The 22,198-nt window shown below is 41.4% G+C and overlaps 2 protein-coding genes across 2 annotated transcripts in view; one reads left to right on the forward strand and one right to left on the reverse strand.

The window, feature by feature from the left end:
• The window catches only part of LOC126947030 (60S ribosomal protein L7a-like), a 428,366-nt gene that overhangs the window by 363,972 nt on the left and 42,196 nt on the right, over nucleotides 1-22,198 (reverse strand). The gene's annotated exons all lie outside the window — the stretch shown is intronic.
• The window catches only part of COL6A6 (collagen type VI alpha 6 chain), a 154,470-nt gene continuing 137,837 nt past the window's right edge, over nucleotides 5,566-22,198 (forward strand). The window contains exon 1 of the mRNA XM_050777723.1: nucleotides 5,566-5,811. Within this exon, the coding sequence (XP_050633680.1) occupies nucleotides 5,567-5,811 (245 nt within the window). The 5' untranslated portion in view covers nucleotide 5,566. The remainder of the gene's footprint in view (nucleotides 5,812-22,198) is intronic.

Raw genomic sequence — 22,198 nt, forward strand, 5'->3', positions numbered from 1 at the left:
AGTCATGTCAGTCTCTGCTTAAAACACTGCACTTCTCCCTACAACCTGTGCCCCTTCCATTATGTCTCTAAGTTCATGTCTGCCTCCTACCTCTCCCTTCACTCACTCTGTTTCAGTCACACTGGTCTTTTCTTTGTTCAAATGCACAGCTGTGCTCCTGCCTCAGGGCCTTTGCATTGACTGTTCCCACTTCCTAGAACACTCTTTCTTCAGATATCTCTCAGGACTTACTTCTCACCTCCATTCAAGACTTCGCCCAATGTTACCTTCACACTGCATGAAAATTGTAACCTTCCCCTGCCATCTAACAGGATGATTCCAGGCCTTCTCCCGCAAGCACCACAAGAGCAAGAATCTTGTTTGCTTTGTTCTCTGATGTATCCTCAGGGTCTAGAACAGTGCCTCTCACATAGCAGGTGCTCAGTGAATATCTATTCAATGAGTGATGACTGAATAAACTCTCCCTGTATCATCTCATATACTTCTGTAGATTCAACTACCCATTTTGTTATGCTCCCAAATCCATGGATTCAGGCCTCACACCTGAACCTCGGACCTATACAAATCCATCTGGCCACTGAGAGTCATTCCTTGAACAGCTCCCAGGCATCTCAAACTCAAAATATTCAAAATAGAATTATTTTCTTCTGCCTTTCTTTTTAAACCTTCTCCCCCTTCTATATTCACTATCTCAGTAAGTGGTGTTGCCCACATGTAGTTGTGAGCCAGAAGCCTTAGAGCTATCCTAGACTCCTCTCATTCATTCACATCCAATCCAGTACCTGCCTCTGCCTACTTCTCTACTCTCGTTTCATACCATGCCCCTCCATTGCCCTGCACTCTGGCCACAACTGACTTCCATACTTTCATATATGTTTCTCCTTCTCTTATGTCTCACGTCTCCCAGCCTCCCTCACTCTACTCCAGGCCCAATGTTTATAACCTTCCTCACTCAACTCCAGGCCCAAGTATTGTCTTCCTTACAGGGTTCCTCCCATGGTGCCCAGTGCATACAGACCTTTATCACATTAATAATTAGCTTACTTATCCATCTCCAACACTAGGCTCTGAGGTCGTAAGGGCAGAGACAATGGCTGAATGCATCCTGGTGTCTAAAAAGTACCTGCCACATAGTAGGTGTTTAATACATGTTTGATAAACAAATGGATTTTAATAACTCAAGATGTCAGTCTTAAGTATATTATTTTAATTTATGATGAAAAAGTACAGATTATTATTATAAAAATATAGAGGTTTACAGTAAGTAATCTTACTGTGAACTTACCATTGGCCCATGGTAAGTAAGCAATATATGAGGAGTCTTCAAAAATATGGAAAATGTGTTTTATGAAAAAAACTCAGCATGGATTTCAGAATTTTGGGGCATTAAAATAATACTACACTAACTTGTTAGAATATGTCTGAACAATATCTAGTTTGAGGCACTAAAAAGGATAAGACATCGGTTTAAAAAGAGCCCCTACAGAGTAACACAAATTCTGCTAAAATTGAAGCAAAAACAAACATCAAATTTATGGTGAAGCTTTAGTGGAAGAATGGCAGCATCGCTGATGCTTTACAAAAAGTTTGTGGGGACAATGCCCTAAAGAAATCATCAGTTTACAAATGGATAACTCATTTTAAGAAAGGACAAGATGATGTTGAAGTTCACAGCAGTGACCATCCACATCAATTTGTGAGGAAAAACTTCATCTCATTTTGCCCTAATTGAAGAGGACCACTGATTAACAGCACAAACAATGGCTAACCATAGACATCTTAATCGGTTCAGCTTATACAATTCTGTCTGAAAAATTAAAGTTGAGCAAACTTTCCACTCAATGGATGCCAAAACCATTGTGCCCAGATCGGCTGCAAACAAGGCAGAGCTTTCAATGGAAATTTTAAACAAGTGGAATCAAGATCCTGAAGGATTTCTTCAACGAATTGTAATGAGAGATGAAACATGGCTTTACAAATATAATCCTGAAGACAAAACACAATCAAAACAATGGCTACCAAGAGGTGTAAGTGGTCCAGTCAAAGCAAAAGCAGACCGGTCAAGAGGAAAGGTCATGGCAACAGTTATCTGAAATGCTCAAGGCATTTTACTTGTTAACTTTCTGGAGGGCCAAAGCATGATAACATCTGCTTATTATGAAAGTGTTTGAGAAAGCTAGCCAACGCTGTAGCAGAAAAGTGCTGAGAAAGCTTCACCAGAAAGTACTTCTCTGCAACAATGCTCCTGCTCATTCCTCTCAGTAAACAAGGACAATTTTGTGAGTTTTGATGGAAAATCACTAGGCACCCAACTTACAGTTCTGATTTGGCTCCTTCTGACTTTTTTGTGTTTCCTAATCTTAAAAAGTCTTTAAAAGGCACCCACTTTTCTTCAGTTAACAATGTAAAAAAGACTGCATTGACATGGTTAAATTCCCAGGACCCTCAGTTCTTTCAGGATGGACTAAACGACTGGCATCATCACTTATAAGTGTCTTAAATATGATGGAGCTTAAGTTAAAAAGTAGAGTTGGTATTTTTATTTGAATCTTTTAGTTCCATTTCTCCATGAACTTTTTGAAGTCCTCTCATATGTGTTTTGCTGAATGAATAAGTAAATAAATGGTGAGGAAACAACCTTAACAATAGTAAGGACATATTAAAACAGCATGAAATCAAGCAATGTGGGTCATTACAAAAGCACTGGAACTCACAAGTAGTGGTGTGAGTGTGGCAAATGGCAGGAAATGAGGCAAGAAGGAGTAATGAGGAGAGAGATAAGGGATCTTGAATGAGGGCTCTGCTCTCCAGGTAGTGGGTACCTCAATATAGCATGAAGTCAGCAGAGCAATTAATCAGATATGTGGTTTAGAAGGATCCCTCTGTCAGAAGAATGGCAGGAGTTGAATGGGTGATGATTGAAGGAGAAGACTGGACTTTGGAATACCACATAAAAGCCAACTTTAGTAGCTTGTGGGTCTAAAGTATGAAGGTCTAGCTGGGTTAAAATTGGAGACATTTCAGAAATCAACATGAATCTTCCCAGAAAATGGTAGCTGACTTTCTCCCAAAGTCTTGAACTATGAATAGACAAGATTCCCAGAGTCCCAACAGTGTCATTGTAGACACTGTATGTCTTAGCTTAAGAGTTGCCCTTTCTTCTAATATCATTAGCTTGTGAGGTTTCATGGGCATCAAAAACCCATACAGACACATGTGGCACTACACTTTTTCTTAAGTTACAGATGTTCCTGAAAAAGCTCCAGAAAGACAGCAAAGAGCACTGGCTACTTGCCCATTATTTTCCTGGTCCAGAAATCAAGGGTTGCACAATGGGAAAAACTGGGGTCACTTCAGGCAACCACCTGCATTTATAAAACCCAAGGATCCCTCTTCTTTCCCTTTTTGCTGTAGGCTGGGTAAAAGGAAGCCTAGTTCTTGGGGTGCTTAACTGAGTATGATCCAGTGAAAACTGGTTTGGACATCAGAAGGTCCAGGGCATCAGAGAGAGTGTTTTTAGATGTCTCAGAACAATATGTCAAAGGGATTCAGCTTGTGGTTAAGGCAGTGCTGCTAAACCTTCCTATTGGACTGACATGATTATTTGTCCTGGCTGGGCCATGGGTCACAAGCTCATGACTTCCAGAAGCCATTCATGAAGTGAGACTAGATTTCCTATAGAGCTATCAAAGAATAAGCCTTGTTTGCATGTATGGCACACTTAAAATTTTTTTAGTTGATAGATAATATTTGGATGTATTTATGGGGCACTTGTGATATTTTAACACATGCATAGAATGTGTAATGATCAAGTCAGGGTATTTAGTACATCTATCACCTCAAGAATTTATCCTTTCTTTGTGTTAGAGACTTTCAAATCTTCTCTTCTGGCTATTTTAAAATACACACTTTCAAAAGTAGTTTTGGGTGGGGGACTGGCAAATCTCTAGAAACCCTGCCACCCAGAATTCACATCTGCCTTTTCAGTAGTGATCCTGGAATGAGAAAAGGGTATTTGTGTTAAGTGCATTTTTAGAAAGAATGTGAACATTTGAATTACTTAATTGTTTTAGATAAAAGCAATAATAACTTGAGACGTTCTAATGTTCATTCTTTTGTTGTTGTTGTTCCAGTGGTCTCCCAGCTTTCCTTGTGTAAAGCCAAGGAGTCCATGGAGGAATCACCATATTGGAGACACCTGTCCTGGTGCTGCTCCACCAAGTCCCTGAACCAGAACATGAAGCCTCATGATCCAGGACACTCAACGAGGGACATTGGGAAAGCATCTTTACTATTTACACTCCATTGACAAAGAAAGTGTGGTTAAGGACCTGGCCAAACTTGCAGTTGATGAGTGGTCCAGCTGAGACTTGAGGTCATGCCCCAGACTCCAGAGCAATCCCCACTCGTTGGTGAATAATCTGTTTTTTAACTTGTCATTTGCCAAGTTGACACATCATGCTACATACGGAGTAGCTGGTAAATGCACACTCCATGGTTAGTCTACCTGCATTCAGATCCAGTTCTACCACCTACAAGTTTACCTCTCTTACCACCTCCTAAGTTTACCTCCTTAGGATGACAACAAATATCAAATTTTAAAAATCACACAAACTTGGCTATTCTGGAGAAGGAAATGCTCCCTCTGTCTTCCCTGCTGCTTTTCCATTTGCCTGAGACCCTTTTTTCCATGCTTTTCTGTCTAGCTCCATCTTTGGATTTCAGTTTGGACCTATTTACCTCAGAGAAGCTTCTTTTGGCCTACCATGGTTGAGTTGGGATTCCCTCTTCTGCGTTCCTATGGCATCATTTCCCCATTCAGCAATTGCCACCCTGCTTTTTTGTTTCCGTGTCTATCTCCCTAACCAAACTGTGAGCTAAGATTCCGACTCTGCTGGTTTTTTTCACCCCAAGCATCTGATAGTAGTGCATAGTAGGTGCTCAAATATTTGTGGAATGAACAACAACAAAAAGATAGATAGATGAGTGAATGGACAGATAGCGAGAAGAGAAGAAGGTCAGTAGACAAAGAGTCAAGGATATTCTCCATGGGACTCCTGAATTCGGACGGGACAGTAGGGAAACTGGGGAGGTAGCGGGGCGTGGAGGATGGGATGAGATGGTGGCTCTGGACCTTAATCTCAGGGTCTCCATTCCCACGGAAAAGAGAGGAGTTCCTACCACCCAAAGACTCTCTCTGGCTCCCTTGCTAGACCCTGTCTTCTGCCAGAAGACCCCAGAATACAGGCAAAGCCGCCAAAGAACAACAGTTCTAACAGGAGCAGAGCTACTGCCTTCCGTGCCCCTTGGATCTGCACTCCCTGCCTATCTTCCCGGCGCAGAGAAGGCGCGAACCATGAACGCCCCAACTTCCCCTCTTTTTTTCTCCCACGGTCGGGAGTTTCAAGAGGGGAGAAGCCGGTGGAACAGTAACAGCCCTCGTAATCTCTCCAGTCCCGCTTCCGTCACCTCCCTAAGGCTGCGCCCCCCTCCCTGGGGACGTGCGCTGGGCCCGGGGCCGCCGGGGCGGGGAAGGGTCGGGCCCGGGGCGGGGAGAAGCGTTTATATGTCGGCGAGGGGAGTGGGAGCTGCCGCCCGATTGCCTGCGGGACACCGGAGTCAAGAGGCTTCCCACGCCGCTGCCCGTCCCTTCCACGGTTCCGAGGTCTCCACGGTCTCCCTGCGCGCGGCAGACGGCACCAAACGTTGCGCTCCTGGCGGTGCGCTCAGCCCGCGCGGTGCGCGTCCAGAGGAAGTCCGCCCCGGGCTTGGGAAGTGCAAGGCTGGGGGCTGCATGGAAGTTTCCCCAAGGTAAGTCCAGGAGCCGACGCTGGGACAGCAAGAGCCAAAACTAGGTTTATAAGTGATCAGTAGTTGGATGGGAGTGACCGGCCAGAATAGAGGAGGCTGCATGAGAAAGACTGCCGTGGAAGGAAATAAGTGAATTTCAGAAGCTCAAAATCTCCTTCTTTGTCTTTTCTCTTCCTCCAAACAAGAGTAGCTGCCCTCACCTCGTCTTTCTTTTAGATTTTCCGCATCCGACTGTTGAAGAACCTACAGCACACTCTTGTCATTCTCTGCTCCCACCTCTGCGTCTCCCACCGCACACCAGGGCGCCTCCTGAGAGGTGCCTCACCCAACACTGTGTCCTTACTGCACAGGGCCTGGCGACTGGCATGTACAGTGGATCACTCGCGGAAACAAATGAATGGAGTTAATCAGGGTGAGTCAGGAAAAGTCACTCCCAAGCCTGTACATTCCCAGCCTGTACTTTTGTTCTTGCACTTAACCCAAATTTATTAAAGAAAGTTGGGTTTTTATTGCTGGATGAGGGGAGGAAGGAAAGCAGAGAAAATGCACCCTTTTCTCAATTCCCAGAAACATTCTGCTCTGAGTGGAACCCTAACTACCTGACTCAATATCAACCGTGCAAAGAATTTTGAAGAGGAGAGAAGGCAGGCTGGAAGAGGAAAAAAAATACTAAAACTAGACGGTGATTTTCTTTTCTTTTTTTTGTCCTTTTGTGACAAGGATTTCTCATTCCTCTTGTTAAAAGTCTACTCTGTGGATCTATTTAAAGAGGACCTTTGTCAGTGGATGGCTGTGGGAGTGATAGGAGAGAGGGGTGGTGATGGTGATAAGGAATATCTGAGACAGTAAAACTCGTAACACTTGTGACAGGAAGGATATCAGAAGTCTTCTGTTAAGAATTCTATAGTTACAGAATTCAGCAGTAATGTTACTTTTTCTAAACTAATCTATTTAATGAGTAGCATTTTAATATAAAATGCTCAATGTTAAATTTATTGTTCAGTGTCTTCATAGAGGAAGTCACATAAAAATCCTGAAACTTCTAAATAATGTTCTTTAAAATACACAGCCTTAATAGTTCTTTTCTTTATAAAAGAAGTTGTCAATTAATTTCTCCGTATTTATTTATTTATTTATTTTGAGATGGAGTTTTGCTCTTGTTGCCCAGGCTGGAGTGCAATGGCGCCATCCCGTCTCATTGCAACCTCCGCCTCCCGGGTTCAAACGATTCTCCTGCCTCAGCCTCCCGAGTAGCTGGGATTACAGGCATGCGCCACCACGCCTGGCTAATTTTGTATTTTTAGTAGAGACAGGGTTTCTCCATGTTGGTCAGGCTGGTCTCGAACTCCTGACCTCAGGTGATCCGCCCACCTCAGCCTCCCAAAGTGCTGTGATTACAGCAATTTCTCCCTCATTTTATCCCAAAATATTAGAAATGCAGAGGAGAAAAAAAGGAGAAAAAACAAAAAACAAAAAATACCGTGCCTCAAAAGAAGGTGTGTTTTGGATGTTGTGCCATGTGAAATCAAATTGTATAATGTTCATTAAAGATGTCAGGTTAAGCATTCATGGGAGAATCATCTTTGGGCTTTTATATTTTAGTAATTAAAAAAATTTAATTTTGCTGAATTTTTTGTGAACCAATTCTCCGGAAATACTATTGTTAAATATAAAATACTTGCAATTTTCAGTCTTTCCATTCCCTTCAGATAGTCTGAATTTTAGAAAGTTTCAGTATTTTGAAAATTTTGCAGAAAATATTTATTTATTTGTATAGACAGTACTAAGAGCATCTAATTAAGTCACCAAATGAAGATCAGGTTGTAAAAATTATGAATAAAATTGGTGCGTTATTTATTAATCTCTATACTTAGTACACTATAAAGTCCCACTAATATAATGGTCTTAAAAATGACTAAAAAGAACTTCCCTGTCAGTAAATATCCCCTGACCCTGGAATTTCTCAGAAATATGGGTTTGTGAGCCAGACCCCCTGCAAATATATAAAAGTGATCTAAACTAATGATTATGTGTTGTGATCTAAGAACGCTCATTCCTATAGTCCTAAGAAGTAAGTAGGAAGATTAGATTTTCTATGCTTCTTATGCTTCTAAAAGAATCATGAATATGACTTTTCCAGGGTGATTGTTGGCCAAAATTGTTTTTTTTTTCCTTTGCTGACCTTATTGTCGTTAAAGAAGGAAGTGGATTAGCTTTGTTCTCCAACAGGTCTAGATTCAAGTTACAGACAAACTCAAACAATGCAGTTACCTGAGTCTTATTCTTGTCACCTGTCACATGGGGCAGTGATATCTACCTACCTCACAGGGGTGTATGGGAAAAAAACAAGATCTTTGTAAAATGCCAAGCACAGGTGCTCAATAAATGAGGACAATGGTGATGGCGATGGTGGTGGTAAAGCCATCATCATCATTAGATCAGGCAAATAGACTTTTTTCTAATAATTTAGTTAATATCGAGCCCAATTTTATCCTGTGTTCTGACCTCACTGAAATACTTGGTTTCCATGGAGTGTAATACATGATTAATAGAAACGAATGATCCGCCAAACACTGTAATCTCCCTGGAAGTGTTCCAGTTTGTAGAGATCATGGAGCTCATTTAGGGCCTGTCACTCAGGCACGCTGCTATCCTGGAAGAGATGTTTGGGGGTTGCGGCTGTTCTGCTTTTACTACAAATTTCTTCCTATCTTAGGCTTTAGCGTTCGAGGAGACCTTTCCCTGAGAGTCAAATTACGCCTGCGGGTAGGAGGCTTTTAAAAGTGCACTCAGTGTTTTAATTTCTTCAGCTAATGCTTTTGTGGTAATAAAAATGACTTTCTACTTTCAGCAGAAGAGTATTATATTTAGATTTTCTGAATTTTAAAGCAGTTACCAAAAGCAACGCTAAGTTTTTCAAAGGAATTTAAAAGGCGTAAGTGATCCTTTAGAAAACAGTGATTGACTAAAGGCCGAACTTTCTAAATGAAACAATAATCGAGTCTTAGTCTCAATTCCTCTTCTGTTTCCGCGTCCTCCTTCCAAAACTGGTTTTTTCTGGAGGTGACCCCAAGGCCTTGGCATGGAAATTTAGAGGAGATTACCACATAAAAATAGATACCATTAGCCAACATAAGTCATATGCAGAAGAAGAGATCTTTTGTGTCTCTTGTATCCCTAATGCTTCCTACAATACCTGGCACTTAGTAGGTATTCAGTAATATTTGGTAAGTGAAGGACTTAAAATTTCAAAATTCTGGCTAAATTATGCTTCTCATGTGAAGCTGGAGCAGTTGCACTTAGAAAATCCAATAACATGCAAAATCTCGGGGAAAATCCCTAACATGAAAAATCTCAGGACAAGATAAAGGAGGCAGTATCAGCTTTGTGTCACTACTTCTGAAGTTCAGTCTTACTAGAACAAAAAACACCTGGTCTATCATTACTGACTCTAAATCTTATCCTTATGAGCTGTTTTGATTGACTGACATAACCCTAAAAACTAATACATTTAACAGTCCCAAAGAACAAGTCTAAGGAGATGTACTCATTTAATTTTGGAATGATGAGAAAATTTTTCCCCAAATGCTCAACTGGTAGAGAGGAGAGAAGACTAGAATATACAAACCAACTTAGTCTTGCAAACGTAAACCTCAATATTCTCCTTAAGTCACAAAGGCACAAATAAATATACATGTAACCATTTTAAAACCATTTACAGTTAAGGATGTGAACATTGATTCGACTCTGAAATATTTTTGTATTGCTGTAAGTACTGTATCCTACACTTTAGAGGGGAAAGATTTTGCCAGAGTTAGTTGGCAAAGGCATTTGTGTTGGCTTGAAAAACCATAAGCTAATCACTTATTTAGTCTGTTAAAAACAACTTGATTAATGTTTGGTAAGAAATTCTGACTAAAATTCTCCATTATATGCATCCAAATACAATAGAACTTTGAAGATCATAAGCAAGTCACAGTCATATTTGGCTATTACTGTTTGTTATGAAAAAAATCCCACAATATGTCAAATGGTCTGTGTACCATATTTTTGTACCCCTACCTCATCCTAAGCCAGCATGTATAGTTAACTTTATAATCTCGTTTACTTTCACATTTTCTCTGGGACAGCTAGATACTTTAATGTGAAGAAGATGACGTTATACACTATAGCAGATTCCCTCTATGTCCAGGCTTTTCTCCTCTCTGCTGGCTACAGATAGTGTGAAGGCCCTGCCCATATTTTCCCACTGGGTTCATTCTTTCAGTGCATGCTGGAGGCTTCTTACTTCAAGCACTATGACTCTGTCTGAGGGCTTTATCGGGCCTTGGGAACCTGCCTGACCCATGTGGGGTAGGCCAGAAGGGTCTGGGAGTAAACACCCCTGGAGCAATACCTTACCCAATAACATATGAAAGTTGGTGAGTAAATAACCCACTTTCTCACATCTTATGTGAGGCAACTTTTGAGATATGAACCATACATCACTCCAGAGGTACCCAATGGAACCGAGCTCCAGCTGCCCATAGTGGTAACCTACCTGCTCATTAACATTGACTTTTTTCCCTTCTCTGTCTCACGTCTTCACTCCTTTACCAGGAATCACCTCCCAAATGAACTAATTGTATGAATTCTTGTCCAGGGTCTGCTTTTGGGAGAACCCAGTCTACCATAAACTTTTTGGCTATTTCAGTAAATGCCGTATAGGTTACACTGCAGTAAACTAAGTATAGCTTATACTTAGCCAAGTGGACTATAGCTGCCATTCTAGCCAAAAAGTAAATCATGAATGGAATTCTTGCTTTCCACAGTGGAGAACAGAATTTTGTCTGTAGCTAATACTGTTTCATTGGTGTCTTGGTGTCTTGTTTCATTTATGTCTTATTGGTCATAACTGGATCCTATATTCTTATCACCTTTTTGGCAACTGTCATATAACTGGATCCTATATTCTCATCACCTTTTTGGAAACTGTCATGGGATGTGGAGGGAGATATCAGTGAAGATTTGGTGTGACTCCAGAACAATGAGGCCTTGGTGTGATCTCATAATTAGAGAAATAGCACAAAGAACACATTCTGCTCATGTTATGGAAAGAGGTTCTGGAAAGTGGTTCAAACACATGCTCAGTGAAGATAAGGCTGGACCCTTTATTTTCCTGCTGGGTGTTCCTATCCCCGCCACAGGTTGGGTCACTGTTTATTTATCAGTGATTTTCTAATCCATACCACCATGCCAGACCTCTCCTGAGAACTCCAGTCCAGATATCTGACTGCCCACAAGGCACTTGAAAATTTATTTGCACCACAAATCCAACAAATCCCAAATGGTACTCTTTATCTTCCCACAAACTCTCCCTTCTTCCTGTGAATGGCGCAACCCAGTGGCCCCATCAGAAAACTTTGAAATAGCCTTAAGGATCTGTCCTCTCTTCATTAACAATCCCATCTAATCAGTCTCCAAGTCTTACAAATTTAATTTCCTAACAATCTCTACAAACTTCTCTCCATTCTCCTTGTCATCACTGCATTTCCAAAACACTGTCATCTATTTCACTCAGCACCGGCCTCCTAGTGCCCCTCCCAGAATCTAGTCATGCCTCTCTTCTAGCATTCTCCACACTCCAGCCCAAAAACATCTGCTCACACTTTTCTCTGGTTAAAATGCTCCAATGGCTTTAGATAAAATCCAAAATCCTTGTCCTGGTTGAAAATCCTCCCGCCACTCCACCTTAACTGCCTCTCCTGCATCATGCCTTCTTATTTTGTTCCCACTACTCCCAGTCCTCTGGTTCTTTAGGGAGACCTTGCTCTCTCCCACCTCCTGCCACTTGCATTTTGGAATTTCTTCTACCTAGAACCATACTCTCCAGACTCTAAACCTGGCTAACTGCGTCTCTCCCTTTGGAACTTACCTACTATGTTCATTCCTTGAGAAATAACATTACTGGACCCCCTTACTAGGAAAGGTGCCCTTCCCTGGATCCCCACAATAGCCTGGGCTTCCTAAGCCATATCGCTCTCCCACTAAAAGCTGTATTTCTTAGTCTTTCATGTTCACCAGGTTGCTTTCAGTGCCAGCTACTGAAGTATCTGTGTGTGAATAATGAGCCAAAATCAGGTTCCTTACTAGCTGATGACCATGGGCAAGTCACCTAACTTATCTGAACTTCAGCTTGCTCTCAAAGTGAAATAATATTCAAGCACGGGGTGACTGAGAAGAGTTGATGAAATTATGGATCTGGGGTTCCTGACACCTCAGTTGGTGCTCAATAAATAGTAGTTATTTTGGATTCAGCAAGGTAGAACTAGGCTTGCCTGGCCTCGTGATGTTTTGAGACAGTAAAGGCTACATCCCAGAAGGTGTAAGTTAAAGGGGCACTTTGATGTAGCAGCTCTGGGAGGAACCCCGAGCGAGGAAAGTATCGTTTAGCGAAAAGCTAAAAGGTCTTTTTAAACATTTCAAGAGGTGTGTTTTTGGAAATGCAAGCGATATAACAACATACAATGGCATCTAATTACCTCACAGTTTCTTCTAAACAGTCTTTCTCCTTGAGTTTCAATGTCTGCATTCCCTGGATTAATGCCATGAGTCCAATTTCTAAACTGATATTTTTTCCCAAGAGTTTTGCCTTAAAAGTTATTCCCTGCTCCTCCTTGGGTTTTTTTTTTCCCTTCTCCACGATTACTGTCATCAACCCGAAATGGCACCATTAAGCACCTAATCTTTGAGCCTCCAGGGAACTGTCATCAAAATGCTCAGGAACCAAAATGCACATTTAGAGGCAATGTAACTGGGTGGAGGCAAGCACTAAACAAGTTCCTGAGCTTGCACTGGTGAATAATGAAGGCAGAGAATTTTTAGCTTTTAGTAGGGTGAGTGAATTTAGTACATAACTGGGTGGCAACTGGGATAATACCACCTCAGGGAGCTGTCTGCACATTTTAAGGGCTTTTGGGTATTTGGTAAGTTACTGCTTTGGCACACTTACCTAATAGTCCACAGCAAAACAGTTTTCAAGTTCACTGAGCCAGAGGTGCCCTACCCCACCCTAAACATGCAAAGTGTGTAAATTCCTTTTGTTTCTATATATCCTAGCAATTTGGAAATACATAGTCACTTGTAAGTAACAGTCAGTATACTCAGAAAAATATGGTGTTGTCTATGTTGGAGTCCCACCTCATTTTCTTGGATAGGCTTGAATAGATAAATTCATAAATATGTATTCTTAGCTGCAAAATTCTTTAAGTAGTTGCCTTTTTACTTCCAAAAGCATGAAGGACTTTATTTATCTGTTTATTTTATTTCTCAGTGATCTATCCAGTCTTTAAATTTCTTCATGGAGAAAGCAGCAATTAGGCAATAGATGTTCCTATGTCATCTCAATCAGCAGTAGCAAAAGTTATTAAGTTGGGCAGTGTGCTGGGCACCAATTGCATGATTCCACACCTTCCATCCCTGCTAAACTCCCCCTTGACAAAGGAGATATGTGCTGTGGATGCAGAGCTGAAGTCATGCCACTAGCTGCAGCCACTAAGCAATTTTGGGCTGGGATAGAACCACCCTAGGGAAAAAGAGATTAATGACTTCAGCTCTTCAAAAGGTGGGTCTTCGAATACTCCAATCCAGAAATTTTCTACATCAATGAACTCAGCACTTATTAAACATATTATATACATTATCACATTTAATCCAGGACAACAGCCCATTATCCTGTTTCCACAAATGGGAGTCCAAGATTTCAAGGTTCATCAATTGCTCAAGATCCCAGCTGGCCAATGAAAGATATTTGAATTCTGGATGTGGTTAAAACTCAGGCCTTGACACTGCTACTTGTATATTCTGCCAGTTAATCTGGAAAATGTGTGCTTCAAAAGTCTAGAAACTTCTAATGTAGTTAAAATTTAGATCCCTGGATGCTCAGAATCATAGCTCAGAAGTCATATTTTTCATGGTAAGAGGAAATTTTGACTCAGTATTTTTTTAGAAGAAGGGAAAAAAGGGAGACTGCTAACATTGTGAACATAAAGTCTCAAAGTGGTGATGTTTGAGAAGTCACTCAGTGGCTTGGATTCTGTCATTGAAATTGACTTTGGTAAATATTTTCAAAAGTCCATTCTCATTTTTTTGCTGTTTGACTTTTTATAAAATCCTAGAATTTCCGAGCAGAAATGGATCTTACGAATTGTTTCAAGTATTTTTTAAGCAAAAGTGATTGGTTATTCCTCTATGCTCTCCCACAATTAAAATCTTTTCATGAATTCTTGTTGATCTTGGGAAAAAGATAGAAATCATGAGTAGGTCCTGCAAAGCTGTGAATGGCCTGGACACTTCCTCTCTTCCAGTCTCATTTAGTGCCATGCTTCCCTTCTCTCCCTGTGTTCTATTTATACTAGACTTCCTTTGCTTTCTTGATCACACCATTCTCCTTCTTGCCACAAGAATTTTGCATGAGCTATCCTCCCTTCCTGGAACATCACGTTCCTCTTGGGCTAGTTATCTCTCACCATTCCTTCATCAGCTCAAACAGCATTCCCTCAAAGAAGCCTTCCCTGGACTTTCCACGTTAATCAGTTCTCCTCATTATGTAGTGACATCTGTCATCACAGTGTATAATAATTCAACAAATAGTTATTAAGCATTTTTTATGTATAAACGCTATTCTAGGTGCTGGAAAACAAGACAAAGTCCCTGCTCCAAGGAGGATATAAATAATAGAGAAGTCAATAAGTGACTTATAGGTAGTATTCCATGCAACCTTAGTTAAGAAATTAATTGTGGAGCTAATGACTGACTCTGAAGAAGGTGGGAGGTAATTTTGGATGGGGTGATCAGGGAGGCTTCCCTGGGGAGGTGTATTTGAGCAGAGATCTGAGTGAATATGGGAGGAAAATATGAGTTCCTCTTTGTGAAGTCAGATAAGAGGACACTTCCAAGCAGGAACAACTTTGGCTTGTTCATGGAATAGCAAGGAGGCCATAGTGGCTGAAGTGGAGAGAATGAGAAGGAGAGTAAAGATGAGATCAAAGATCACATGGGCATGGCTCACATCATTAAGAGCCTTATGGACTGGGTGTAAGGAATTGGAATTTAGCCTAAGTGTGATGAGAAGTCACTAGAGATTTTGAACATAGGGGCACCAATCTAATGTATGGTCTTCAGAGATCCCTCTGATTGCTGTGTGATGGATCTATGAAGAAGGACAAGGGTCAGGTACTGTTAGTTCAGTAGTTCAGCCAAGAATTGACGGTGGCAGTGATGTGGTTTGCAGCTGGTGCAAAGTGGTTAGATTTAAAATATGTTTTGAAGTACTGTTGACAAGACTTGCTGATGGATTGGCTCAGGAGTTTCAGAGAAACCTCTTTTTTACATGTACCACAGCTGTAACTTTACACTTACTGACATAATTCTTTAATCAGTACCTTGTAGTTTCAAAGGACTATATGCTCCATGAGATTTTAAAAAACATGTCTGTTTTTACTTTTCATTGCATACCTGCTGCCTAACTGCCTACCAGGTGATAGATGCTTAATAAATATTACTTGAATGAAGGCATGAATAAGTGAATGGATAAATACATAAACTAAAACGATCTTATTCTGTAGATAAGGAAAATGGGTCTCTGAGAGTTTAAGGAAATGGCCTTAGGCCTCTCACCTCAGACTAGAACCCATGTCTCTACATTCTTCTTTTAGGCTACTTTTTCTCTTGCCGTAGAACCACTGTGAACCTCATACTCTTTTATTGTGGGGAAGGAAGGGTTGCCAACATGTGTTTCAAAAACTCCTAATGGATAACTAGTATTTAGCCTGGCACTCACCAATGGCAGTCAAGGGTTATTCTAATAACCTTTGAGGCTCTGTTGAGGTAGCACGAGTCTATGGCATTTTTTCTCTTCTTTGACCTTGTTTTCTTCTCCAGTAAAGATAACTAATCTTAACTCACTATTGGTGAGTGTTATGCCTAGGACCCAGAAGAGGTCAGCCTAAGCCATCTGATTTGTGTCCTGTTTTGAAAGACACTATAGGTCTTTAGGCAAGAGCAGCTGGTGTGCTTAATCTTAATATAAGAAGGAAGCCATTCAAAAATGTTCAGTGTCCCCCACCAAAGGCACTTTGAAGAAAATCAGTGGAGGCAAGCTGTGATTAAGAGGGAAAGGAGAATAGAATGCAATTAAGAGTCTCCTCTGTTCTCTTGGAAGACAAAAGCTGCCTGAAATGTAACTTTCCCAAGCAATGATCACATCCTTGGCACTCTGCCTTTCTAATTAAATTGCTGATACATATATATGGATGTTTCATTTAATGAACAGCTGGTAAAATTGGATCCTTGCTCTGCAGAGGTTTACCAAAGCACTTCATAGTTTCGGTATGATTGAATACTAATCATTTACTGCAGAATACAAAAAGAGAAAATTAAACCTAACCTAGCTACTCATCATCTGGGACCTTCTAGGCTGCATCGCCCATGGTCAGCATAGTAACTTTATCTGTTGTTTCCCATCAAGTTACTTCCAATGTTACTTTTCCTTTTTTTTTTTTTTTTTTTTTTTTTTTTTTGTTGCCCTCCTTTTGGAAGCAACACGTGGTGTGCTTTTAATTTTTCAGTGCTGTTTCTGATGCTCTGAGACCTAAACCCTTATGAGGTTTCCAGGAGACAGACATTGAAGAGATAAACACTCAGATAAAAGCTTAATCATAGATTTCAGATGTGCTATGAAAAATAATAAGATGCTATGAGAAGAAAATCACAGAGGGAACCTAACTTAATGAGGACAGAAAGAAAGGACCTCCTTGAGGCAACAGCATTGCAATGAAGACTTGGAGATGGGGACTGAGCAGGAACAAGGATAGTGGAACAAAAAAGTTGCCAGAGAGTGTGGCAGTGGCCACATGGGCATGAGGCAGGGCTTTTCAAACTTTGAAGGGCATGCAAATCACCTGGGATCTTGTTCTAATTCAGTAGGACAGGTGATCCTGCATTTCTGACTCCCAGTGGTGCTGATCATGCTGATTTGAGGACCACTCTTTAAGTAGCAACGGAATAGGGCAAGGGTTGCAAAGTTTTTCTGTGAAGAGTGAGATAATAAACATTTTAGACTTTGCAGGTCATACTGTCTCTGCTGCAACTACTCAGCTGTGCCACTGTAGTGTAAAAGCAGTCACAGATAGTACATAACTGAGTGGGTGTGGGTGTGTTCCAATAAAACTTTACAAAGCAGAGCATCAGATTTGGCTGGCAGCCAATAGTTTTCTGACTCCTGGGGCAGAATTAGGTGGTATTGGTTCTTAGGTTCAGATACACATTAAAATCACCTGGGTTTGAAAAATTACCCACAGGTTCCTACTTCAGATCAATAAAATCAGGATCACTAGGGATGGGACTGAGGCACTGGTAGATTTACAAATCTCCCCAGGTAGGCCAGGTGCGGTGACTCACGCCTGTAATCCCACCACTTTGGAAGGCCGAGGCGGGTGGATCATGAGGTCAGAAGATCGAAACCGTCCTGGCTAACACAGTGTAAACCCCATCTCTACTAAAAATACAAAAAATTAGCCGGGTGTGGTGGCGTGCACCTGTAGTCCCAGCTACTCGGGAGGCTGAGGCAGGAGAATGGCGTAAACCTGGGAGGTGGAGCTTTCAGTGAGCCGAGATCACGCCACTGCACTCCAGCCTGGGCAACATCCCCAGGTGATGCCAAGGTGCAGCCTGGGCTGAGAGCCACTCTGGGCCTCAATCTCATTTGATAGCCCCTTATTCTCTTTGCCCTAGGAGATAGGTAAGGCAAAATGACTCCATCTTTTCTTAATTCTGAGAAATCATCAGTTGACCAATAGCTTTCAATGAAGAGGGGAAAAACACAGCAGGAAATATACAAAAACACAGCAGGAAATGTAAAAAAAAAAAAAAAAAACAGGAAATGTACAAATCTCTAGTAATACACATCCTGATTTCATGCATTTTAAAATCGGGGTGGAGTGGAAATGTTCACTCTGAATTCAGGAAATATGGTATTTTCATCTCTAGTATACAGATGAGGGAAATGGAGCACAGAAAACGTATTGTGCAGATTGCATAATGATATTCCAAGGAGACACAGGCAACCTATTGTGACTTAGCTTGCTGAACTGCTTAAGCTTTTCTGTCCCCTCTGGGCCTTTCCAGGTACATGCTGATCTCCCTGCCTTGGACATGCTTCCTCATCTCATTACAATCACCTGTTTGATTTCTGCTTCTCCTTCAAGTCTTCTCCTCAGCTTAGTCACCTGCTTTTTCTGAGGTATCTTTCCTGGATCCACACCCAGGGAAGGGGCCCCGACTGGGAGCACCTGTAGCCCTTAATGAGGTTCTCTATTAAAGCCAGATCTCTTCTATTGACATGAATTTAACCTCCTGGCCCTGGAAAAGTTCGTGAGGGAAAGGACCATGACTGCCTTGTCATTTTATCTCCAACACCTGATATATAGCAGGGGCTCAGTGAATTTTTGAAGATTGCATGAGCTTAGTCCCCCTGCTCAGCAGAGGGCAGCACAGTGGTTTAGAGGAATGGTCCTCAAAGTATGGTCCTCAGCCCTTCCGTATTAGCATCACCTGGAACATTGTTTGATATGCAAATCCTTTGATATGCCACGACCTACTGATTCAGAGTCTCTGGGGCTGTGGCCCAGCCATCTGTGTTTCAGTCTAGCCCTCCTGGCAATTCTGAAGCTTGTTCTAGTGTGAGGACCACAGGTTAGGGTATGGACTCTGAAGCCAGACTGCCTGGCTTCGAAACCCTGCCTCTGTTGCTTAAAAACTGTTTGGCTCTGGAAAATTTACATCACCTTTCTGTACCTCAGCATTCTCATCTATAAAATGGAATTGATAAAAATACCATCTGAAGCTTGTTCCAGTGTGAGGACCATGGATTAGGGTATGGACCCTGAAGCCAGACTGCCTGACCTCTAAACCCTGGCTCTGTTGTTTGGCTCTGGAAAATTTACATCGCCTTTCTGTACCTCAGCATTCTCCTCTACCAAATGGAGTTGATAAAAATACTAGTAGCTACCTCAATTGGATTAAATGAGATAAACAACCTAGAGCTGTTAATACAGCACTGCTCAAAGTAAGCGGTGAAAATATGTTATCTGTTAGTATTATTAACTGTGCAACTCCAGGAAATTTTATTACTTCTCTGAGTTTTATTTCCTTTGTCTTTAAAACAAGGATTAAATTTGCCTCACAGGGTTTTAAAAGTTAAATGCTTGTAATATGTTAGAGTGCTTAACCTTTGCTAGGCTCTGGGGCCCAGTTGTTTAGTCAAACACCAGTCTTGGATGTTGCTGTGAAGGTGTTTTTTAGATATGATTAACATTGAAATCAGGAGATTTCAAGTACAGTAGATTACCCTCTAATGTATGTGGGCCTCATTCAATCAGCTGAAGGCCTTAAAGAAAAAGACTGAGGTCCCCTGAGGAAGAAGAAATTTTGCTTCCAGACTCAAGATGGCAACATCAACTCCTGCTGGAATTTCCAACCTGCTGGCCTGCTCCACAAATTTGGGACTTGTCAACCCTCGTAATTATGTGAGCCAATTTCTTGAAATCTCTTTCTCTGCTCTCCAGCACCCTCCTCTATACACACACACTCTCTCTCTCTCTCTCTCTCTCTCTCTCTCTCTCTCTCTCTCTCTCTCTCTCTCTCTCTCTCTCTCTCACACACACACACACACACACACACACACACACACACACACACACACACATTGCCTTTCTGTACCTATTGATTTTGTTTCACTAGAGAGCCCTAATTCAATGTGCTAAATATGTGTAGGTCCAGGCTTTTCAACCTATATATTTCTCAACTATTGACCTTTGGGCTGCATAATTCTTTATTTTGGGGAACTCGTCTATGCATTGCAGGATGTTTAGCAGCATCTAACATCCTATTAGCAGCATACTAACAACAGTAGTGGGTTGACCTCTACCCACTAGATGCCAGTGGCACCCCACAGCCTAGAAGAATCAAAAATATCTCCAGACATTGCCAAATGTCCCCTGGGAATGGAAAATCTCCAGGTGAGAACAACTGGTATAAAAAGGAAAATGTAGGAGCTTTTCCCCCTAGTTCACTCCCACTGAAGCAGTGCTGCTCTGCTGCCCAGATAGCTTACATTCTCTTCCCTTTCTCCATCAAAACACTGTCCACAAAGTCTGGCTCAAAATCACTACCATCAAAGGTGGCTCGAATAACCTGCCTCCCCCTTGAGCTCCCGCTCTCATGCCTGTCTTTTCACAGAGTTTTCTAATGTGCTTCTTATAGTCTCATAGGCCTGTGCTTTATCCTTCTCCGTTGAAACCCCTCGAAGGCAGAGGCAGCCATGAAAGAGAAGCAGATGATTTGATTTGAGTCAAAATCCTGCTGTTTACCAGCTTGTGGCCTTGGTAGAGTCACTCATTCTTGCTGAATTTCAGTGTTAATATCTGTAAAATGAGAAGAGCAGAGTCTACCTCATAGAGTGGTTATAGTGAAAAAACAATTTATAAACTATAAAAATACTGTATATGCGTTTTCCTCAAAGAAAAACCATACCTTTTTCTGGTATAGAGATAGACAGTACAGGGGAAGAGGATTTTGGAGGTGTGCTTAGGATGAAATATGACTTTTGAAAAATGCCAGATGAACATATAAATGCATGGATTTGCATATCATATTTTGCATTTTGTTTTAATTTTGATAGCTTTTGAAATAAGATAGGATCTTTTCTCTGTCCTTCTGAGATTAATATGTAAATAACCTAATGAGGCAGTTGACAAGGCAATGCAATTTCCCTAGTTATTGACTTCAAATTCCTGGAAATGATGCCACTTATCAATATTTCTCCCTACCCTTATTGTCTGTTGTCTTTATTCACTCAGGAAGCACCTGTGCTTGACACTGACTATTTTTCCTTCAGAACTTATTAAAGCAGCCATTTTACAGAAAAATGGTTTCTGTGCCCTCCCACCCCACCCTGCCAAGGCATTCATATGCCCCTTTTCTGATCTTCTACACTCCTACCTTGGGCTTGCCCACCTATGTGAACACAGGTCTGGCCCTTGTGTCCCCAGTCAGACTGTGATTTCATGATGTCCAGGGCTGTCTTTGCTGGATTTTGTGTTCCCAGGGGCTGGTACACTGACCAAAGCAGGTGACTTACTGATGAATGTGACAGTGACTCACTAAGGTTCCAATACTATGTGTACGTCTGCCTGTGGAATGTCTCCATGCTATGACTTGTGGACACCTCAAATTCTGTGTTTCAAGGAATTAAAACTGGATCTTACTTTATGCACTAGTTATCTAAGTTTGCAAAGTAAATCATTCCAAAAAGTAGTGGCCTAAAAATATCTCTCATGGTTCTGTGGGTTGACTGGGTTTCTGGGTAATTCTTGCTTAGGGTCTCAGTGAGATAGTGGCTGAGGCCAGAGTCATCACTGTGTTTTCAGTCACATGTCTGGCACCTGGGCTGGGAGGGCTGGATCATCTGGGAGCTGGTTAGGCATCTCTCCTGACCTCTTTACAAAGCCTCTCCATGGAGCTAGCTTAGGTTTCTTCACAATATGGATTCAGAATAGCGGAACTCCTTACTGGCAGCTGACTTGGCCCAGAGCAAGTGCCTCAGGAGCCTACATGCCAGCTCCAAGGCTTCTTATGACCTAGCATTGAAAGCCTGAGTGCATCACTTCTGCCACATTCTACTGATCAAGTAAGTCATTAAAGCTAACCTAGATTTAGGGCAAGGGAAATTCGACTTTTCCTCTCAGTGGGAGCAGTGGCAAAGAAATAGCGGCCATATTTTACCATATTTTCTAACAGGTGCAGTTTGTTGCCTCTGTCAATAATTGTTTCATAGCCTTACATCTTGGGAATTAAAAGCAAAAACGGTGTCAAGCACAGGTGCTGCACCTAATTTAATAACAATGGATTTCATCACTTCGTCACCTGCTTCCCGCTTACCCTCCAACCCTCTACCACACTGGTTTTCATAAGATATGAACACTCCTTTTTTAAAGACCTTTGTTGGTTCCTTCTTGCATTACATCATTTAGCATTCCTTTTTTCTTATGATTTTTTTCAAATACACAAAAAAGCATAGTGAATAATGTAATAACTATTCCTTACCCAGATTTAACAACATCTTTCAATGTTCAGACTTTTTTACAAAGTAAAATATTAGACAAGTTAGAAATCCTCTTGGTCCCCCCTTCTGCTCCCATTTTCCACTTTGCATTCCCAGCGGGGACCACTGTTCTAAAGTTGATTCTTATTGTTCTAAGTTTTGTTTTAATGTACCTCTGCTTAAACACTTCATATTTTGGTGTGTTTTGATAATTTTACATGGATGGTATTGTACTTCTGAGACTTG

This window comes from Macaca thibetana, chromosome 2, assembly GCF_024542745.1.
Source record: "Macaca thibetana thibetana isolate TM-01 chromosome 2, ASM2454274v1, whole genome shotgun sequence".
NCBI lineage: Eukaryota > Metazoa > Chordata > Mammalia > Primates > Cercopithecidae > Macaca > Macaca thibetana.